The sequence below is a fragment of the Mollisia scopiformis genome, assembly GCF_001500285.1.
Source record: "Mollisia scopiformis unplaced genomic scaffold LY89scaffold_9, whole genome shotgun sequence".
NCBI lineage: Eukaryota > Fungi > Ascomycota > Leotiomycetes > Helotiales > Mollisiaceae > Mollisia > Mollisia scopiformis.
The window spans coordinates 11,390-28,335 of record NW_017263589.1 but is presented as its reverse complement, the minus strand read 5'-3'; the positions used below and the strand labels follow the sequence as shown (position 1 = coordinate 28,335).

The 16,946-nt window shown below is 48.8% G+C and overlaps 6 protein-coding genes across 6 annotated transcripts; 2 read left to right on the top strand and 4 right to left on the bottom strand.

Annotated features, from left to right (window-relative positions):
* Positions 1-96: 96 nt before the first annotated feature.
* Positions 97-288, bottom strand: LY89DRAFT_582374 (uncharacterized protein; the record flags this gene model as incomplete). The annotated part of the gene is made up of 1 exon (XM_018209163.1): positions 97-288. The coding sequence occupies one exon, from the start codon at positions 286-288 to the stop codon at positions 97-99; it is 192 nt and encodes a 63-aa protein (XP_018072813.1).
* Positions 289-1,768: 1,480 nt separating this feature from the next.
* On the bottom strand, positions 1,769-2,438 carry LY89DRAFT_667549 (uncharacterized protein; the record flags this gene model as incomplete). Its single annotated transcript, XM_018212981.1, has 3 exons — positions 1,769-2,111; positions 2,163-2,264; positions 2,371-2,438. The coding sequence occupies 3 exons, from the start codon at positions 2,436-2,438 to the stop codon at positions 1,769-1,771; spliced, it is 513 nt and encodes a 170-aa protein (XP_018072812.1).
* A 1,583-nt stretch (positions 2,439-4,021) lies between these two features.
* On the bottom strand, positions 4,022-5,134 carry LY89DRAFT_496515 (P-loop containing nucleoside triphosphate hydrolase protein). The gene is made up of 4 exons (XM_018207931.1): positions 4,957-5,134; positions 4,765-4,837; positions 4,676-4,695; positions 4,022-4,547 (listed from the first exon to the last, which is right to left on the bottom strand). Exons 1-4 carry the CDS (start codon positions 5,004-5,006, stop codon positions 4,139-4,141), a joined length of 552 nt encoding a protein of 183 aa, XP_018072811.1. The 5' UTR covers positions 5,007-5,134; the 3' UTR covers positions 4,022-4,138.
* Positions 5,135-6,492: 1,358 nt separating this feature from the next.
* On the top strand, positions 6,493-10,755 carry LY89DRAFT_613368 (beta and beta-prime subunits of DNA dependent RNA-polymerase). The gene is made up of 4 exons (XM_018210662.1): positions 6,493-6,568; positions 6,669-7,158; positions 7,204-9,092; positions 9,231-10,755. Exons 2-4 carry the CDS (start codon positions 6,676-6,678, stop codon positions 10,486-10,488), a joined length of 3,630 nt encoding a protein of 1,209 aa, XP_018072810.1. The 5' UTR covers positions 6,493-6,568; positions 6,669-6,675; the 3' UTR covers positions 10,489-10,755.
* Positions 10,756-11,423: 668 nt separating this feature from the next.
* Positions 11,424-13,602, top strand: LY89DRAFT_642764 (Di-copper centre-containing protein; the record flags this gene model as incomplete). Its single annotated transcript, XM_018211768.1, has 5 exons — positions 11,424-11,751; positions 11,803-11,933; positions 11,981-12,250; positions 12,297-12,465; positions 12,599-13,602. 5 exons carry the CDS (start codon positions 11,424-11,426, stop codon positions 13,600-13,602), a joined length of 1,902 nt encoding a protein of 633 aa, XP_018072809.1.
* Positions 13,603-13,756: 154 nt separating this feature from the next.
* On the bottom strand, positions 13,757-15,506 carry LY89DRAFT_642760 (lipase). Its single transcript, XM_018211767.1, has 2 exons — positions 14,149-15,506; positions 13,757-14,061 (listed from the first exon to the last, which is right to left on the bottom strand). Exons 1-2 carry the CDS (start codon positions 15,261-15,263, stop codon positions 13,890-13,892), a joined length of 1,287 nt encoding a protein of 428 aa, XP_018072808.1. The 5' UTR covers positions 15,264-15,506; the 3' UTR covers positions 13,757-13,889.
* Positions 15,507-16,946: the final 1,440 nt, after the last annotated feature.

Genomic DNA, 16,946 nt, shown 5'->3' with positions numbered 1-16,946 from the left:
CAACATCGGGCGATGCAGGTGACGACAGAGAGGACGATTAGGGAGGCAATTACAATTGCAGCAATGACGGGCCATCTATGAGGGTTAGCCATAGTATCAAGGGGAGAGACTGCGTTCGGAGACTGACTTGCAATAGCCTTTTGCCATGCAATTATCCCAACTCGAAAAGGTATTCTTGACACTGTCCACCTCACCTGTGATCGTTCTCTTTCCCACAAGGCTGTTCAGTATTATCTCTCCCACGCCTCTCCGCAGACTTCGGTGCATGGCTGTTGCAATGTGCGGCATCTTGACGGTGTCGCGGTATTCGCAGAGATTGTTCGTCGAAGGTCAGAGTGATTGGAAAGGTGCGAAAAGCGGTGATTGTTTTGTGTCAATTGAAGGATCGCTGTCGCAGATCCTCCCTACTCCATGGCAAATGTCAGTGTTCTCAACTTCCAATCTCCCTTCGTGCCGATCGTGGTTCGTCTCTTTGCGGCTCGCGTACAGTAGTAATAAAACGAGGGAGTATCAGTTCTCGTCGGTCGCTCCAATGTTGTGGTCATGCAGGAGAGTGATGGTCTGAAGTTTGGTGGTGCTCGGGGACACAGAGCCTGATGTTTGTCTGTTCTCTGGCTGTCCGCCAAGTAAAAAGCTGGGCAATGCTGCTGAAACGGGGCGAGCGGGCTGTGCAATCTCACGAGAGTCGCGGTCGAATCGAAACAGCCTCAAAATAGCCTTGGTATGTATGCGGCTTCAATTTGGATACGGAGAGGCAGCGGCGCTGTGTCGGAAGGGTAATATCGTATTGTTCAACAATCAATCAATCAATTCAAAAACTGTGCAAGGAGCGACGGGAGTGAGGGCAACAGGGAAAAAAGAATGAGGATTTGGTTTTCTGGGCAATCTGTGATCAGGTGGAAATACCACTAGGTAGGTTGGACTTGACTTGACCCCTGACACTAGTCTAGTGCAGCAGCGAGATTCCACGACGGAGCGAGCCTTGGCGGAGTAACGACATTTGTGATGGCGTGACAGAGTTAGAAGAACGATCACATGAGACTCATTGATGTGGCTGAAGCTCAAGAGAAAATGTGGCGCAGTAGTGAGGGGTTGCTCTGCCTTGGGCTGGAACAAAAGGCTGACAGTTGAAGAGGGGAATACCCAGGTAGTGGCAAGACGCGCGTCTAGGTGAGGAAAAGGGCATGTCACCACTCCGAAATACGAACTCCACTCTTTTTCCCTGAGAAGAATCCGAGGTGTCAAAGATGAATTAAGTTAGAGACTGACGAGGAATGCTTTGATGCCATCTGCAGGAGCATTGGGTTGTGAGCTATTGAACCATAGACTTCATACATTTCCTTATTAGAGAACATAATGTCTGCTTCTGCTCGATTACTGCTAGAACCACTCCCTCTACTCTATTCTCCCGTCATTCTTGGATAATTCAGGGACTGAAATTCAGACATTTTCATTATGCGAGTCGTTTAGGTGCACCGAGAACCATGAACCAGAGCCTGTTGCAAGCATTTCAAGCCTCCGCAGCATTTTCTGTAGAGAACGAAAAGCCAAGCCACATCTCTCATTTCCGTGTTCGTCCCAGCCATATTTCATTTCCTCGTGCTTTTGCACTAATTCGCCAGCGGTAGGCAAGCCATTGTGTTCCTCCAACGCCAAATTCCGATGGTATCATTACAGCATTTCGTCTTTCCACCCTTGTCCACTCTCATCACCCATTATCTCGATTCTTCGCTCTTTCTTCTACCCGCAAATTTCCATCTCCCCTAGTTCATCTGATGATGCCGTCTCCCTTCTTTGGTGGTGCACCCTGTGGTGCTTCGTAGACTGGGTCACCACCTCGTTGAGGCATATAGCTCGTCTGAGGCTGTTGCAGCTCGATGTCCTGATTGTATTCGGTCTGCGGTTGGACGTTATGGTGGCCGTAATATCCCTCATTGCTATTGAATGTAGTGCCAGTAGCTTGATTTCCCATGTATGGTGGCGGGGGAGCGGCTTGGTTGTAGTTGTAGTAGGCTTGATTGTGTCCTGGTGGTGGTTTGCCATATGGCATCCAGCCGGTGCCGTACATCGGGGGAGCTCCACGTTGACGTCTGCGTCGATTGTTGAAGCATCTAGATGGAGTTAGAAGGGGAGGTGGATGGAATTATGGCACGGGTACGTACGAGAATAGGAATGCGAGGAGAATGATGGCGACGATGATCACTGCAAGGGCAACCCATCGTCCCCAATTATCCCAGGTGGAGTAGCAGCCAAACGCATCGCAGCTGTACATCATTGCGTTAGATTGTGATTCTGTGTTGAGAGATGCCGGTGCAGGAAGTGGAAGTGGAAGTGGCAGTGGCAAGATATAGTGAATGGAAAGGGACTCACTTTTCGTAGTCACCATTGATATTGTTCTGTCTCCTGACCAGGAAACCCTGTAGTAGAGCTGGTGCCATGGTCTGAACGTCTGAACGGTCCAGGTGTTCGTGGTGTTTTCGGTATGGGGTGACGAGACTGAGAGAGGCAAATATCCTCGGTATGCGATCAGTGCAGTCGCAGTGCGGGGGTGATGCGCAGCTGCAGAAGCGTTGTATCAATCAATCTCAGATAGTGAATCGTAGAGGTGGACAGTCGAAGAATTAAGAGATCAGAAGGAAGGGCAGTAAGAGGAGGAGGTTGGTGTTCTCGGGCGTTGAAGACGGTGGTGGCTGTGTTATTTGAATTATTTCGGTAGCAGGATTCCAGTTCTTTCTCGCTCGGGTGGCGTGAACATCAACTCAGAACCAAAGTCTCGAGCCTGGATGATTGCGTGGCCGTGGGTAATAACCTTAACTCTTTTCCTGGAGTCGAGCCGTTGTCGCTTTGCTCGTAGCTAGATGCTTCTATTGCACAGCGAGTTCAGGTGAGGGATTTCTGTACACTCACTAATTGAGGAGGACGATGATCTATTCATGACTCTGATCTAAGCTGATCTCTCATGTCTTTTCAACCATATTCGCCAGCCAGTGCCAGTTTGTGATTCCCAAACATCCATTCTCCGCGCACACCTCATCCCACCTCTGCTTGGCTTGCCTCTTCCTCCCGTCATCTATTTACTGTACATTACAATACAGTCGAGACAGGACAATAATCACTTCTCCACCAACCAATGTCAGTGCGGTATCGTGCTGCTCTCAATCACTATCACCTTCCCAGACTCTCTCGTCATCAAATGATCGTCGAGAGCTCTCCTTCTCGAATTCCGATTCGTTTGTTGACCCAATCATCATGTCGCCGCTGCCACGCAAGGGTTGCCCATGCGTCAATTGCCAGCGCATCAATGTGGTTTGTGCGTAGCCTGAGTTGTAAAACTGTTGTTCGTTGCCGTGATCCTCATTCCTCTTTCTTTAACTTTTCCCTTCTCCATGCTGCTGCTACTGGGAAGCTGCTTGGAATGACCTGCTCCTTGCTTGTTCTTTGAGCACGTCTTTTCCCCTTGTTGTTCGTTGCGGAATTTGACCTCAATATCTGCTCCCTTACCTCGCCCCGCTTCATCCTGGCCGGATTTGGAACACTCAGAGTCAGGGCGTACAAATACGCCCCGACTCCCTCTTCTTTCTAAGAGTCATACTTCACGTCGTCACTATAAGATGAGAGGAACTCCGTGTCAATTAAGTCGCTTCATAGCATAGGGTATGAAGATGCTAAATACAATCCCGTACCCTACCCAACACCCAGCGATGCCTTCAACAAAACCTCTGCCAAAGGAATCGAATCCAACCCATTCTCCCCACGCTCGCGAGCCTTCAAGGAAAAGAAGAGGAAAAAAATCTAGCAGCGGGAAGATGCTGCTCGTGCAAATGGAGTCGCCGCTGGTCGTCAAATTCGTCTCATCATGGCAGACATGGCGGCGTCAAGAAGAGGAACGTATGGAGGAGCAGTAAGTAAGGAAATCCGTTCGTATGTTGTTGCGTTGCAACCATTTCTCCTCCAACAACTGTGAGTCAAAAAGCAGGGCGAATGAAGCTGTGAGCTAGAGAGATGTAAGTGGTCTTCGCAGACCGGAGGGCAGGCTTTATTTTTGCGTCATTTCGTATCGTCATTATCAGTTTCCGCTGTCCATCCAGTTGGGTGGAGAAGGGTATCCGTTTGTCAACCAAGGCCACCTGTGGATCATCTACTTGCTTGCACGAGCAACGAGCCATTGTAGCACCGCATCGAGGTTGGTCTCCTCTTTCGCACTGATACCATAGCAGCTTACTTCACGATGCGAGATACTCTTCAAGTCCAGGGAATCAATCAGTTCGTCGACCGATAACTTCTCGTCCAGATCCGACTTGTTCCCGAGTACCAACAAAGGGATACCCTCTAGAACCGGCTTCTCCAGGAGCATATGGAGCTCGTCCCTCGCAACCGGCAGGGCATCTGTGTCTGCAGAATCGACGATGAACACGATAGCGTTCACACCTCGGCAATAGCGCTCCCACATGGACCGAAATCGAGGTTGTCCTCCGAGATCCCAGCATTTCAGCGTCACATGGCCCTTTTGTACTCGCTTCATATTGAACCCAACGGTCGGAATCGAACTGCAACGGGAAAAGGGAGGTCAGCCTAAATCATACGCCGGTCGAGCGAGAGGGAGGGTGTGCAGCTTTGGAGATATCGGTGGAGGATGGGGAAAGGAGGGAAACGATCGCACGAATGTGGGACATACTCGAGAGTGAATTCTCCGCCCTGATCACGGTCACGATTGTCAGCGCCTGTGCGAATGCGAGCTTGGAATTTGGGAGGAGGGCAGCTTACCGCCAGAACTCTCAACAGCGAAGTCTTGCCCGCATTCTGCAAGCCGATCATCGTGATATCCATCTCAGTGGCCCTATCAACGCGCAAAGTCGGTCAGCAGCATATCCACGAACAGAGAGCATCTTGTCGAAAGTTGTTCGCAGCAGACAGAGGACGATGTGCTCGCAGATCGAGGTCGCAGCAATAACTGACCAGAATAGCCTCAGCAACCAATCATATACACGTTTGAATATTCCCGCCATGATCGGTGAATGGCAATGGAGCTCGAACGTCTAGGTAGGAGTAGGTCTGTTGTTTCGACGGTGTGGCGGTTGCCTGAAAGTCGCGCAAGGCTGCGTGTAGGTGGGTTGAAGATGCAATAAAGGATGGAGATGGCGGCCGGCAGGAGGTAGAGAACAATAGCTGCAATAGAAACAAACACACGGTGGTATGACCGCAGCTGTGCTCTGCTCTGCGAACGAGGCAATGGTGAGAGTCGCGCTCTTTTTTTGCAGCGTGAATGAGTGAGCGTAAATGTGACGGTGTAGCGATCGGATGTAGCGCTTGTGACGAGATTCGGGATGCAGATGGAACGAGGGAGCACAAACCGCACCGGCGGGCACAGTGGAGGAAAGCCCGAGCTCTACTCTATTTTCTCGGCTCAGCACCGTACAGTACGGCACCGCTCAGCACTTCTCAGCAGCAATAGTGATTATGCGGATGCAGATACCGATGGGAGAGAGAGGCTCTTTGGGGATGGATGGATGGATGCAGTGCAGTGCGGTGCGGTGAGCTGCAGTGCAGTGCAGTAAGGTTCAAGATCTGCGGAAGCTGGATTTAAATGTGTGTGCGTAATGGGTTGAAGTCCTAGAAGAGGGGAGATGGATGGCGGGGAAAATTAACAGTCGCAGCAGATGCAGCAGCAGGAAGAAGCATGAGCATGTGCATAAGGCATGAAGCAGCAAGAAGCAACGAGCTGCAGAAGAAAGAAGGTGAGCGTGCGGGCCCTGTCTGCGGGTGGTGGTGGGTGTAGTGTGGAGGTGGGATTTTAAGGATGGAAAGTGGTGATGTTTTGGTTTCCTTGCGGGAGCTGCTCTACTGCAATGCAAGTAGCTAGTTAGTTAGCTTTTGCCTTGTCGCAGACGTCTGGGTGTGGGTGTGGATGGGGAGATATGGATGTATGGATGGTGGGATATAGCTTTTTCTCCTTGTGATGTCCGTCCGGAGTCAGTCAGGTCTGGGTGATTGGGTGGGGTGGCTTTGACTGTGAGGCCCGGCCAGGTTGGGTTTTGGTAGGCTCAGCGATTTCCTTCAGATGGGAAGCCTGGAGATGGAAAATGGAGGTCGTTCAATCAATTGGATTACATGTGAGCCAAAACGAGCCACAAGGTCAGCGCCGTCGAGGGAAGTTAAAGAAAGTGAAGCTGTGGGGCTTGGCCACTTTGTTCCAATAACGCAGAAGAATAACAATAGCTAAACCAGGGACAAAATGTGCATCCAACAGGATTCTTTCCAGGTCCAGGTCCAGGTCGTGGTTAAGATGGAATTATCAAATCAAAGAGTCAAAAGGCGTCTCTTTCTTTCTCTCCGTCTTTTACTGGCTGTGGTGATTTGTTGCACTCCTCACTCATTCGAGCATTTCTGGTTCGCCTTGTCATTGCTGCCCGATAAGGCGCCTCCGCCGCTATCCCGCCTTCCCTATCTTAGCGAGAAAAAATGTTGCAGCTTTTCGATTTTCAAGGCTGTGAACCACCATCCAATTCACGTCAATTCGATTCCATCACCAAGCCGAATTTGATGCAGCTCGGATTGAGACGCACAACTGGTAAGCTGAACTCTCCCATGTCATCATCGCTCGATTCACCGCGCTTCTGGCGGAAACCCAGCTTCAAACCTTGCTTCCTTGCTAACCTCTCTTTTTCTAGTATCAACATGCCTCCAGCGGCTTCTTCGTCGTCTTCCCCAACGGACACGACTTGGACCCATGAGTACGATACCATTCGTCGGGAAAACCTCTTTCGAAACCCCCCCAAGGACCATTCCGCATATCCCGCTCTGAAAGCTGCCATTGCGCCTCATGTTGAGTCGTTCAATGCGCTGTTCGGGAAGGATGGTTTGGTAGCCCAAGGTCTGCTGGACATTGGGACTAAAACATACCTCGATGGCGACGATCGAGCTGGGCTTGCGGGCAAGAATAAGATGACCATCAAGATCAAGGAAGTCTTCGTCGAGAAGTCAGTGCTTCCTCCGACAAACAAATTTTCCACTCGGAATCGAGAAATTCTCCCTGCAGAATGCCGCGAACGCCATGTCACCTACCGAGGCAAGATGAGCGCCAAATTTGAGTTCCGGATCAACAATGGCGACCCGAAGGAGTTCATACGAGATCTAGGACAGCTTCCTCTGATGTTAATGGTAGGTTAACCCCTCCATTCGAGGAGCGCTCGCTAATAGCTTCAGTCAAATCGATGCCACCTCGAGAATAACCCACCTGCCCAACTGGTACAACGGAAAGAGGAAGCAGAGGAGCTGGGCGGATATTTTGTGGTCAATGGAATCGAGAAGTTGATTCGACTCTTAGTAGTCAATCGAAGGAATTTCCCCATGGCCATCGAACGTCCATCATTTCAAGGCAGAGGACCAACATACTCCAAATATGGGATGCTGATGCGATCTGTACGGCCAGATCAGACTTCGCAGACAAATATTCTTCATTATCTCGACGATGGAAACGTCACATTCCGATTCTCGTGGCGAAAGAACGAATTTTTGGTACCGGTGATGATGGTCATGAAGGCTTTGGTGGAGACCAATGATCGCGAAATCTTCGAGGGCTTGGTTGGCTTCTCTGGGTCGGAAGGATCAAAGAATACCTTCTTGACCGATCGAGTCGAGCTGTTACTCCGGACATACAAGGCCTACGGTCTATACACAAAGAGCAAGACGAGAGCATACTTGGGGGAGAAATTTCGGGTTGTTCTTGGAGTACCTGATACCATGTCGAACTACGATTGTGGTACCGAATTTCTACGGAAGATTGTGCTGGTCCACCTTGGAAACGTGAATGTCACGGAAGCCCAGGATGATGACAAGTTCAAAATGCTTTTGTTCATGACCAGGAAGTTGTATGCTTTGGTTGCGGGAGATTGTGCAGTAGACAACCCTGATGCTGTCCAAAACCAAGAAATCCTGTTAGGTCCATTTCTATACGGAATGATTATCAAGGAGCGTCTCGAGGATTGGGTTTCTGTGCAGCTGAGACTCGCAATCCGAGACTATCTCAGGAAAAGTCCAGAGAACAGTTTTGCGAGTCCTGAATTCTTGAAAGACTTCCCAGTCAAACTCTGTGGACGTACCAACGAGAATGTTGGCGGTGCCTTGGAGTATTTCATGTCAACCGGCAACTTGGTCAGTCCCACTGGATTGGATTTACAACAAACTTCTGGCTTCACAGTCGTGGCGGAGAAGATCAATTTCTTGCGCTTTATCAGTCATTTCCGCATGGTTCATAGAGGTAGTTTCTTCGCTCAATTGAAGACCACCACCGTTCGAAAGCTGCTTCCAGAAAGTTGGGGATTTCTTTGTCCTGTCCACACTCCTGATGGTAGTCCTTGCGGTCTACTGAATCACTTAGCGCACAAATGCAGGATCTTGACACATGCTGTGGATGCATCTGCCATTCCCAAATTGGTCGCGGGTCTTGGTGTGGTCAATTCTGGTTCTTCCTCCACAAAGGAGAGCGTGGTAGTTCAGCTGGACGGCAAGATTCTGGGTTGGTGTACCCCTAAACAATCTCGAGCCATTGCAGATACACTTCGATATTGGAAAGTTGACGGCACGCACAATGTTCCAAAGGAGATGGAGATCTGCTTTGTGCCCAACTCTCATGGTGGACAATATCCTGGAATCTACATGTCTGCCACTCCAGCGAGAATGATCCGACCTGTCAAGTATCTCCCTCTCGACAAGGAAGACTTTGTAGGGCCCCAAGAACAGCCATTCATGTCCATTGCTGTTACCGAGCCAGAAATTATTTCCGGTGAATCAACACATGTCGAACAAGACCCTACCAACATTCTCTCCATTCTCGCAAACATGACTCCTTTCTCGGACTTCAATCAATCGCCAAGAAATATGTACCAGTGTCAGATGGGCAAGCAATCAATGGGAACTCCTGGTACCGCAATACGATACAGAACAGACAACAAGACCTATCGACTGCAGACTGGACAGACGCCGATTGTTCGAGCTCCCTTACACAACGAGTACGGATTCGACAACTTTCCCAATGGCATGAATGCGGTAGTCGCTGTCATTTCATACACTGGCTACGATATGGATGATGCTATGTAATCAGCCCCTTTCTTTATTCCTTCTCCTCGCTTCCTTTCACTCAAGCCATGGTTGGGCTCCCGAATAAGTTTCATCCTTGTCCCGAAGATTCGGCTCTTTATATGTACAAGAAAACAAGTGCTAACTTCCTGGAGGATAATCAACAAATCATCCCACGAGCGTGGCTTCGGTCATGGCACCATTTACAAGGTCAAGAAGATTGATCTCGAAGAAGGTGGTAACAAATCCCGGTCATCCAAAAACATCAAGAAGCTCTTCGGATTTGCGCCTGGATCAGAGATTAAGGCCGAGATTAAGTCGCAAATTGATGAGGATGGCCTCCCACATATTGGCAGGTTGTTGCAAGAAGGCGACAAGATATGCGCGTGGCATACAGTCACTCAAGATGTCCACGGCAATCTCGTGAACCGAGATGGAATCACACATTTCGAGAAGTACAAAGATAGCGAGATGGCCTTCGTTGAAGAAGTTCGATTGATAGGCAATGAGAATGGAGTCGAGCCAGCTCAAGCCATCTCAGTAAAGTTCCGCATTCCACGATCTCCCGTCATTGGTGACAAGTTCTCCTCAAGACATGGACAGAAGGGTGTCTGTTCCCAGAAATGGCCTAGCATCGACATGCCTTTCACCGAGTCTGGCATGCAACCCGATACCATCATCAATCCTCACGCTTTCCCGTCGCGGATGACAATTGGTATGTTCGTTGAGTCGCTGGCAGGAAAGGCTGGAGCACTTCATGGACTCGCACAAGACAGTACGCCATTCAAGTTCGATGAACAGCATACCGCAGGCGACTACTTTGGTCATCAGCTAATGAAAGCTGGATACAATTACTACGGGAACGAGCCAATGTATTCTGGAATCACGGGCGAGGAGCTTCACGCAGACATCTATATTGGTCTCGTCTACTATCAACGCTTGCGACACATGGTGAACGACAAGTATCAAGTCAGAACAACAGGGCCTGTAACTCAATTGACTGGTCAACCGATCAAGGGAAGGAAGAAGGGTGGTGGTATTCGAGTTGGGGAGATGGAACGTGACTCACTGCTCGCTCACGGCACAGCTTTCCTCTTGCAGGATCGATTGCTAAATTGCTCTGACTACACGAGATCGTGGATCTGTAAAGAGTGCGGAACTTTCTTGTCAACACAACCTACTGTCTCGGCGTTCGCATCCAGAAAGAAGGGAACTGGAGTTGTGCGATGCAGGAAATGTGCTCACAGAGCTGAGGGATGGTCGGGCAAGGGAGAGATATGGGAAGATGGAGAGGGGCAGAGATGGGTTGGAGGTGAAGAGACCACCATTGTCGCAGTTCCTGGTGTGCTGAAATACTTGGATGTTGAGCTCGCTGCTATGGGTATCAAGCTGAAGTATAATGTCGGGCCTTAATGATCACGAGAGCATCGAGCTGGCGTTTTGGAAGAGGCATATTTTAAGCATTTTCATGGAGCTGGGGGTTTTGCTTCGGAGGCACCAAAAAGTGTAGGGGTCAAGAATAGATGTAACGGCGGGAATTCTATCGTTTCCGACCAATTGATGGGATATACTCTACGATTTCCGTTCTGTCTGGTCAAAACGCAAACGACATTTGGTTGTTGATGGTGACTTGATAGTGGCCTCGTGATTCGTCAACTCGGCTTCCTGCATGAGACGTCTACTGGCCGCAAAAGGTCGAAATCGAAGGACTGTATTAATTGATTTCTCTCATTCTTTCTTTTTCATCAGTCTCAGTTTGCTCATGTGGTGCCTGTACCAAGATTTGTTGTCTTCACGCCGCGATCGTCCCCCCAAATTGAAGCTGGAGCAACTGCGAAAATCTCCCATTCATTTTCAAGTGAGGAATGATGGCAGTTTGCATGAGATTGTCCGATTCGGGAAAGATCCGGCGACGGTTGATTGAAGAGGGTACCTGCTTGAATGACGGTCTCATTTCCTTCCATTGCGTTGGACAAGTTACACCAGTGGTACCTGCTTTTTACACCAAACGGGCCAAATCAAGCCATTCAAACCCAGGACTAACCACACTTCTTTGCGGTGGACTCCATGAATTGATGTTCAGCAACAAAATCGAGAAACCGAGAAGGCATCAAGTTCTCATATCTCATCCACTTTCAATTACTAGTTCTGCTGGGATTCTGTTTCCACCAGCGTCCTTCCTGTCTTTACCGATTAAGCAAAGCGCAAACAAGCTCTGCTTGCTCCTCGCGCGAGTCTTCGAGTCTTGCAAACAAATCGTATGACGCAATACATTCTCCGTGCTTAATTTCCGATCGAATCTTCACTCGTTTAATTGCCTCTATTGCCTCTCCCCAAATGCATTCAGCATGCGACACTCTTTTCGAGCATTGTACACCTGCGTCTTCTTATGCTGCTGGCTATCTACCGTCCTCGCCATTCCCACGACAACCCATCAGTCTTACCCATCCTACGATTACGGAGTCAACCCAACATCGCTTCTGAAGCGGCAGACATTCAAATACTACGCTGTCACCGGCATCCAGACAGGAAGCGGACCGAATGATTCTACACCTTTACGACTCGAGATTCGAGATCTAGAGAAGGATCCCATAACTTGGACGCTTTACATACTTGGATTGGATATGTTGCAATATACACCTCAAACTGAAATGCTTTCCTGGTACCAAATAGCTGGTACTTTTGCTTTACTTTCCTTCGGGCGGAAGATTCGTTGACATCAAGTAGCAATTCATGGCCGGCCATTCGTCAGCTTCGACAATGTCCCTCCTAAAGCTGGCAACGAGAACAATGGGTACTGCTCACATGTCTCGATCCTGTTCCCGACATGGCATCGACCATACTTGGTACTTTATGAGGTCTGTCGACCGTTCCTTTTGCTTCTGTTATATTGACGCCTCACCAGCAAGTACTCTATGGGATGATTCAGCAGATTGCTCAGCAATACCCATCCGGCACTATTCGCGACCAGTACATCACTGCAGCTGCCAACTTTCGAATTCCTTACTGGGACTGGGCTATGATACCACCCTCAGGAGAGAGTGTTCTCCCAGCTAGCGTCGGACAATCACCTTCAGTTGTGGTTGATGGACCGGCCGGCAGCCAAACTATCGCCAATCCCCTCTGGAGCTATCAGTTCAAGCCACTTGACTCAAATGCACTGCCGGATCCACCAGTTAGTGTCCGACATTATCATATTAATATGTGCTGACATAATCCAGTTCAACCAGTACACCGAGACCATGAGATACCCAACAACACAAGATGCTTCTGCAACGTCCCAAAACAACCTGGTCGCTCAGCAACTTGACAATAATGCCGCGTCGTTTCGGAGTCGCCTCTATGTTCTGCTCACCAATTACCATGATTACACAACATTTTCTAATGAGGGTAAGCTGACATTCTTCTGGGAGGGTTTCCTTTTAAACTGTCCGTCTCTAGGTCAGACATTTTTGTACTGTCAGACACTTTACTCTCTTCGAGATTTGAATGAACTATGCTGATGAGGACATTGTGGCATTAGCTTGGATTAAGGACACTGATCCCAGCAGTTATGATTCCATTGAGAGCATTCATGATCAGATCCATGGGCTGGTTGGAAGTGGTGGGCATATGATGTACATTGATTATTCCGCCTTTGATCCAACCTTCTGGCTACACCATGCAATGATCGATCGATGCTTTGCAATGTGGCAGATATTGAACCCAAACAGCTTTGTCGTCCCTGAACCCGCAATGTACAATACATTTACGGAGTCCGCAGGCCAGACCCAAGACGTCAATTCTCCTCTCGACCCTTTCCATAAAGATGTCGCTGGTGGTCTCTGGAGTTCAGATGGAGTTCGCAGTACTGAAGCTTTCGGATACGCATATCCAGAAACGGTAGCAATCACTGGCGTCGATGTCAACAAGCAAGTTATCGTCGCCCTCAACACACTATACGGTCCAGCTGCCAGTGGGTCGAGCAAGCTGAAACCCCGCAGTCGTCTGAGAGCAAGAGACGGAGACATGGACTTGGGTAATGAACATACTGAGTGGATTGCCAACATCCGAGTCCAGAAATATGCCTTGAATGCGCCATTCTTCGTTCATATTTTCATTGGACCATTCAATCCGGACCCAACCTCATGGTCTTTCGAGCCAAATCTTGCTGGTACCCAGTCAATATTTGTCAAGGCAGCTTCATCGACACCAGCATCATGCAACTGCAGCCTTGATCAAATGATTGCAGCAGCGATTCCACTTACTCACTCTTTGAACAAGAACATCGCCGATCGAAGTTTGAACAGCTTGAACGTCGAGGATGTTACACCCTTTCTAGCTCAACACTTAAGCTACCGTGTCATATTGTTCAACGGCACTGCTGTGAAGAATGAGGATGTTCCAAGCTTGAAGATCTCGATTGTTAGTGTGGAGGTGCAGGACCCAGAGAATAACTCACAACTGCCTGTGTGGAAAAATGCACAAGGCCACTTAGATGTAAGTATGGGATCAGGATGCCAAGCATCAGTTTCTTCGCACGAATAGTGTATTTCAAGATCGGATAGAACTCACAACCATTAATTTCACGTGTATTGGGCAGCGGATGAATGGTAGCTGTGCACAAAAAACTTGTAGAATTTCTATTGTAGTAAATAATTAAATAGGTCTACGAACCATTAGAATACACAATGTTTAATGTATCGTCAATCCTCTCCACCTGAAGCTACAACTTCATATAATCCCCAGTAGGTACATGCAACTATCCACTACCAGGTCATTTGCAATTCACAGCAGCACTTCAACTTCTGGAAGTACGGAACTTTCCGGGACATTCAGATGGCTGTTGCATTCCAAACACCTACTGTGACATTCTCAATAGTACAGCCCCGAACCGAGTACTGCTGAGCGTAAGTGCCGTCCAATACACTTGCTAACCATGCAAAAGCCCTGGCATCACCGTTGTAATCCTCATCGAGATGAGATCCAACGGTATTTCGTTCGTACCTGGTGAAGGATTAGCGACATTCAAAATACTGGAATTTCCGGGAGGGGAACTGTGCAGCCACTTGACGAGGTGATTTGCAAACTTACAGAATGTTGACCCCCACCCCACAATATCTCTCGACCAGTGCATCAGCCACACTGACAGGGCTGAGCTCATCATGGATTGCTTTGTAGACATAAACTGGCATCTGGGGTATACCGTGGTAGCCTTGCTGGGCTTGAATGTTTAACAGATCTTGGATCAATGGGGATTGCACAGTAGCTGGTCCGTCAACAAAGTAATTGAAAATGTCCTGGTACTGATAAAAGATAAATCCTTCCTCAAAACTGAGTTCAAGAGATTCCAAAAATCCCGTGGCATTGTAAGCACCATTAGTCTTGAGCTTGGACAGGAGATACTCCCTCGACTCTGGAAATTCAGCAGTAATCCCAAGTAAAGCAGAAGGAAGGAGGCCAGCGTAGACAGTCCCAGAAAGGAGACCAAGGGTGGTTGTGAAATTCGGTACGATTCCACCAATGGCCATTCCGCTGAAGTTAAGTTCGGGAGCATACTGGCCCTGGAGCTCAGCAGCCCATGTGCTAGCCACGGAACCTCCTGAGTATCCCCACATAGCATATCTCGTGTCAGGGCTCAATCCGAATCCCGATGAGAGGACAGCTCGAACTGAATCGAGGACAGCGTGGCCTTCTTGAATGCCAGCACCGAATGCAGCGAGTGGTCCTTCAAAATCTGGGAAGTTGACGTACCAGCCTCGACCAAGTGCGTTAGGAAGATCTCCAGTTTGAGATCCTGCCGAGAATGCATAGCTGGGGCTGGCGTCGACGTCTGCTGAGTTGTATGGGATCTGGTACGAAAGGAGAGCACTGGCTGTGGAAGATGAATTGGAAGCTGAGAGGGGAACGTAAAGTGTTGTCATTGCCCACGATGGTTGATACAGGGCATTGGTGGTTCGATACAAAAGGTGGTAAGCTTGGGAGCAGTTGGCGATCACGGAAGGAATGTTTCCAGGAGCGACTCGAAGTCTAAGGATGGTTCCTGGTGCAGCGTCTTCGAAATTTGGTGGGGCGGTGTACCATGGGTCTTTACTTGGCGGTATAGGAGCCGTGGAGTAAGTAATGTCCCGTGAATGAACAGCTGGAGTATACAGAGCGGAGGCAAGAGTAAACAAGAAGCTCGAGAGGAGAAGGAAGTGCCTAGACATGATGGCTGTGCTGTGCCATCATCAGAAAGGAGGAAATCGTCGTTTTTATACTAATTGATTGAGTCCTGGCGGAAGCTCATTCTGCTGACGAATATTACCTCCTTTGAATTGTTCCTAAATCCGAAAGCAGCTGAATGAGAACTCATTCCTGATATCCGAAATACGACGTTTACTCCGTAGATCTGTTCGAGGCACAGCAGATGAAAGTTCATTAAGCTGACATTATTGCGAACATGGGACATCATCTCCGCTTGGAACTGGAAGGCTAACCATAAGCGCATCATTTTGGTTGGGTGAACGGGCTTCTTGCTAACCCCATTTCGTATTTTAGAACGAGCGATTCGATTTGCGCTTCAGCGCACTTAACCCTCCTCTCGTACCTGACTCTATTATCTCAGCAAAGAAAGGAATCTTGAATCGCACTCACATCGGGCATATCCGCGATGGAATGATTCTGGAGAGGGGTGAAGAAGTTCAGATGTTCTGACATAAAACTTTTCTCCCGCTTTGATTTGTGGAATGCAGTCTTCCCTCAGGCACGAGGTTGCTAATGCATTTATTTCTCTGTGAGACAACAACGATATATTGATACGATACTTGTGAGACGATTTGGCAGTGATCACTTTCACATGAAGACAACTTCCTCCCAGGGAGAATTTCTTCCTTGCGTATGCAATGCTCCAAGAACGTGGATGCGCTGATTACAACTAGAGCGGACAGAAACTTCCAGGCAAAACACAAACATCTTAGGAATGACTTAAGGATCGCGGTATCTCTTCTGGAATTGGTTCAAATCTTATACTCAAAAGATCATGCAGATAAAGATCAACCGATTGCGGCAAATGGGTGAGGCATTCAACAGCGGTGGACACCTGCTACTCTTCTACAGCCTGATAGAGAGTCTTGATTTCTTGGTGGGGGTTTAAAAAGACAAATAGAGCTCAGATGCTCAGAACTAGCTCGTCCTAACGAAGAACGAGGGCAACAGGCTGCATTCGGAGCAGTCATCGATTCCATGTGCCTTGGCAGCTGTGCGGTGCCAAATACGAGAGGCAAAAAGTTTATCCAAGTATCACTCAAGACTGAGGATACTGTACCACTTTCCGTCTTTCTTCGAGTGGTGTTGTCGAAGCTAAATCGAGGTCGCTCTTGTAGGCATTAAAGTGGATGCTCAGGGATGGGGTCCCCAAATTTCCAGGGTGGCTGCAGCCTGACGTGCGAGTGGTCCGACAACACCGGCCACACACAACCAAAAGCCTGAAACTCTGCATCTTCGGAACCTTCAGCGCAAGTTCTTAACCTTCTGAACGACTTCCATTGTCAATTCCCGCGACCGGATCTTCGTCCCACCAGATGAATCTGTACACATCTCCGATGTCTTCGGTGCATGACCGAGGCGGAAGTCGATGCCGTGTCCTTTTGCTTCTCTCAGCGCAGGCCAATGTCGCCACGCCCAAGAATGAGGCTTGGCTTTTGCGCTCAGAAGTCTGAGTCAGCTGCTGTTTGCAAGCGAGAAGTTTCACTGTGTACCTAGGTAGGCAGCCGTATTTTTGTTGTCTTTCCACTGCTCTCTCAATTGCTCATTCAAGGCGAGTCGGGTCGGTGAAGTCGGTGAAGTCGGTGAAGGGAGTTGAGGCTCTAAGTTACACGAGAGTTCACCCCAACCCTTCTTGGACAACGAGG